This window comes from Apium graveolens, chromosome 10 (genome assembly GCF_009905375.1).
Source record: "Apium graveolens cultivar Ventura chromosome 10, ASM990537v1, whole genome shotgun sequence".
Taxonomy (NCBI): domain Eukaryota; kingdom Viridiplantae; phylum Streptophyta; class Magnoliopsida; order Apiales; family Apiaceae; genus Apium; species Apium graveolens.
Genome location: NC_133656.1, coordinates 107,814,442 through 107,818,552, shown reverse-complemented (window position 1 = coordinate 107,818,552; position 4,111 = coordinate 107,814,442). Strand labels below are relative to the sequence as shown.

At 33.0% G+C, this 4,111-nt stretch overlaps 1 protein-coding gene across 2 annotated transcripts; it reads left to right on the top strand.

Moving 5' to 3' along the window:
- The first annotated feature begins 1,231 nt into the window (after positions 1-1,231).
- Positions 1,232-3,395, top strand: LOC141693782 (ent-copalyl diphosphate synthase 5-like). Of its 2 annotated transcripts, XM_074498944.1 has the most exons (5): positions 1,232-1,480; positions 1,671-1,782; positions 2,337-2,638; positions 2,838-2,923; positions 3,133-3,395. In XM_074498944.1, exons 1-3 carry the CDS (start codon positions 1,260-1,262, stop codon positions 2,367-2,369), a joined length of 366 nt encoding a protein of 121 aa, XP_074355045.1. In that variant the 5' UTR covers positions 1,232-1,259; the 3' UTR covers positions 2,370-2,638; positions 2,838-2,923; positions 3,133-3,395. The 2 variants fall into 2 exon arrangements, with proteins under 2 accessions (XP_074355045.1, XP_074355044.1); XM_074498943.1 differs by having other exon boundaries at positions 2,838-3,395.
- The last annotated feature ends 716 nt before the right edge of the window (positions 3,396-4,111 follow it).

The window sequence follows — 4,111 nt, the reverse complement described above, 5'->3', positions numbered from 1 at the left end:
TACATGTTGTGTATCATGTTGGTGACCTTGTTCGTACTATCAAGTATGTGGTTTACTGTTTAATTGGAAGAAATTATGTCAAATATGTGCTAGTTGTGATGAATTTATTGCTAAATGGTGTTTTATTTGATGTTTACAGGTTTTATACTGAAGGTTTTGGGTTGAAGCTTTTGAGAAAGAGGGATATTCCAGAATAGAAGTACTCACATGCCTTTCTCGGGTTTGGACCTGAGGAATCAAAGTTTGTTGTGGAGCTAACTTACAGTATATTTAAACCCCTATTATGTTACATGGACTTTAATCTTTTTACTCTATTTTGTTTTGTTACTTAGGTGTGATAATTCCGGATATTTTGTTCGTATTTTTATTTAGCTATTATGATAAATGATACTCTGTATAAGTAACTAGATTGATTTAACTCCCCTCCTACCCCCTACGAAATACATGTACCTTACGGTCATCTAATGTAATTAATTTCACTTTTTTTTGTTTTACACGTAAAATCTTTGAAGAAAAAGATTATCACTGTATCTATAAGTTTAATTAACCTTCTTTCAAGTAAAGAAAGATGTACTATTCACATCAACATGTTTGGGGCAGTAGCTTTATGGAATCAATTAAAAGTGCTCCTTGCTATTGTTTGAGGGTTTTATTGTACCTAATGCTTACCAGAGAGCTTGTTTAGTTGATGTGAAAGATACTTTGAATAGCAGACAATAGTTTAAAATCTAGGAAGTTGATCGAATGTTAAGTCTGAACAAAGCGCACGTATTTGGGACGTTGGCTATGGACACTATAGCTGATTATCTTTGAGGGAAGGACTTCAACAAAAGAGATGGGAGTAGTAAGTTCCTCCTCCCTTCTTAACATTTTTGCCAAAAATAAGTTAAAAATAAGTGTCAATCCTATGGATCCATCTGGGGATTGTTCGCTTTGGTATATAAACCTCACAACTTTCTTTCCTCTTCTCATACTGAATAAGCAGAGGAGTTTGCAAATTTTACGCATGTATACTAGTAAACTTAATTACACTTAAAAGTGCTGAGAAATTGGATTATGTTAAATGCCAGACAATCTATCAGCTAGAGTGGAACCATATGAAAGAGTAATGCTTATAACACTGTCTTTCAAATGTTTCATTATCTTGATCCATTTATGAATCTATTTTCAACTTTGGTTTAAAGTTTATTAATATATATTTATAATAACAAGATTATGTTGATAGGTGGTATACACGTAATAGACTAGATAAGTTTGGAATGAGGGAAAGAAGCCTTTTGTTGTCATATTATTTGGCAGTGTCAAGTTTATTTGAGCCGGAATTTTCAAACCAGAGAATTGCCTGGGCTAAAACAGCAGCTCTAGTTGAGACAGTTAGATCATACTTTGCTAACATTGAGAAGTCGTGCGAGCTAAGGAAAGCCTTTATTCATGACTTCAACAACACTTCTGAAAATTCTATATATGCCAATCATGGAAGGTAACAGTTCAGATTATACTGAGCAATTACGACAAGTAATTCAATATTTTTTTGCTAAGTAAACTCACACGCACCCTAAAGTCCGACCCTTGATCTCCTTCAGAGGAGTCAAGAGCTCAACCTCCGCATTAACCCTTTGTTGGCTTTTAACTCATCTTAAAAAAAGACATTTATATGATTGATTTTACAGGTATTCGGTAGGTAAGAAGCTCCTTGGGACACTAGTAGAAGCCTTAAAGCAGCTCATGCTGGATGTAGAGAATGCACTAGGAAAAGACATCTACCCCCAACTCCATCAGGCAGTGAGTCTTTTAATTAATTAATTAATAATTATTTTTATATTTTTTGTAAATTGGAACTATAATTGATTGTGAAATGAATTGTATCTCTGTTTATCTATTTTGTTGAGATAGGCTGGTTTCAAAAGTTCAATTTTATTTTTGTTTCAGAACTGTAATTGATTGCAAAAGAAATGATGTCTGTTTGTTGAGATAGGTACGTGGTTAATGGTAATTGTAGTGCTAAAAAGGTACAAGTTTTGATTTTTAAATTAAAATCAAAATTTTAAAGGTGGTTAAATTACGGGACATGTTGGTTAGTATATTCAGTGTTATAGAGTTACAGTGTGGGTTGTGGCGGGTTTTCGGAGTTTGTTCACTTAGTGGGAAGTTGTTGAGAAGGTAGTTCCTTTAGTGATGTTAAATTAATGCATTTTTGGTTTTAATCTTTTCAAGTTTGTTTTTTTTGCGGTTAGCGTATATTTATTACTATTGCCTATGGTTGTATCTCTTAAATCACCGACTTTAAGTTGGAATTGATTTATTTTACTGATTCATTCATTTTCATATGTATTTAGGTTCTCTGGGTAGGTGAGGATATGATGTTATGAGTGGGTAGTGAATTCTCATTAATAGGATAGAATTGCCTGCCCAAATCTGGTTGACACTGTGTTCTTTGAAATTTCCGCCGAGAGTATTGGTCTACTTGATTAAGGTTAAACAAAAAAAGAAGGGTATACTCTTAGGGATTGTTTCTGCATTCATGCTGGCTGAGAGCATGCATGGAATCTGTGTTTTGGGTAATGCCCTAGAAGAGATTTGATGCTGATGTACTCGGCGTGGTGACAGTTTGCTAGTTGCACTTTTTGTCAAGAAAGAGGTATCCTTCTAGGTTCGCAGTATATTAAGTACTTTTCATGTAACTCAAAGTTTAGTGTTATGTAACTAAAAGAAGTATGGAAACAGGGAATGGAGGCAATAATGAAAATTTAATTTGGGGTTTACTTATGCATAGAGTATATAACAAATTTTTTGTTTGCATTCTATTGCTGAATAACATGCGGTTGTATCATTTGCAGGAATCATTGGATAACATCACTCTCTTCTCTATCATTACCATCATGTCCTTTTTCATGTTAGCCCCTGTTGATGTTTTTATGAAAGGGTCAAGTTCAAGCTACATATTTATGTCTTTTTTAATTTAAAGCGCAGGAAATATCATTGTTGGTCTTTCTTTCTTTCTTTCTTTTTTCCTTGTTTTTTTGCAGGGAGGCCTCCAATTCAATACTGAATGATATATATATTTGCGATACTTATGTTTATTCTTGGACAATTCTGTTCATATATTTAAAAACACCTCTTTTTCTCAACCAGGAGCAATATAAAACTCATTAAAGAACTAAGCAATGAAGCACCAGGCTCTAAGGACTTGCATTTTCTGACCTAATTCGCAACCATTTATTACTCAATGTAAAGCTTGATTCTGGAAGAAGTACTGCTTATACTGGAAGCATCCAGAGTACAACGCCATTCGCTTTTTAACGATAATTTGATTAAATTTTGGGTTCTGGAATCAACATTTGTTTATTTTTGTATATTTTGTTGACTTGTATGAAAAAGGTTTATGGCATGTTCAATTTACAAACAAATCCTGTCAATTTGTTTTTTAGAAATATATTACATTAGGTACTTATATATATGTTACAAACAAATTGGTATGATAATACAAACCATTAGTGTTACAATAGGCATCAAAGGTTACATCAAAGTATGACTATAGTATCACATTATGTATGTTACCTTTGCACTTAGAATTTAAAAAAAAATTGGGCCCACTTGTGGGGCCCACACATGGGGCCCGCGTGGGCCCTAATGGTAGGCCCAAATTTTTTTTGGAAAATCTTAGTGCAAAGGTAACATACATATTGCGATACTATAGACATAGATTGATGTTACCTTTGACAGCTATTGTAACACAAATGTGAATGTTACACCAGGGCAAAAGTAATGTTACCTTAGGAGCCAAAGGTAACTCGAAAAAAAGCAACTTAATTTTTATGTTAACTTAGGGCTTTTTCTGGCAGTGGTAACATTTTTTTGGGCCTATTTTAACATTTTGTTGATGTTGCTATAGGCCATTTATGGTGTAGTGAGATTAGAGAATTTATATAAATAATGATAAAATAGTTTTATTATTATTTATTTCTACTACCGGCTTAATATTGAACCTACAGGGTCACACCATAAAAAGAGAATGATTTAATGGTGGAGAAATTAATTAATAATGGCTGATAATTATTTATTTATAAAATAAATAATTAATTGGCAAATTTAATAATTGATTAAATGACAT

Excerpts from the sequence above, each read along its gene's own strand:
- LOC141693782 (XM_074498944.1), top strand. The coding sequence starts at position 1,260 with ATGAGGGAAAGAAGCCTTTTGTTGTCATATTATTTGGCAGTGTCAAGT. Across the intron at positions 1,481-1,670 it reads ATATATGCCAATCATGGAAG|GTATTCGGTAGGTAAGAAGC; the intron begins GTAACAGTTCAG and ends TTGATTTTACAG. Across the intron at positions 1,783-2,336 it reads ACCCCCAACTCCATCAGGCA|GTTCTCTGGGTAGGTGAGGA; the intron begins GTGAGTCTTTTA and ends ATATGTATTTAG.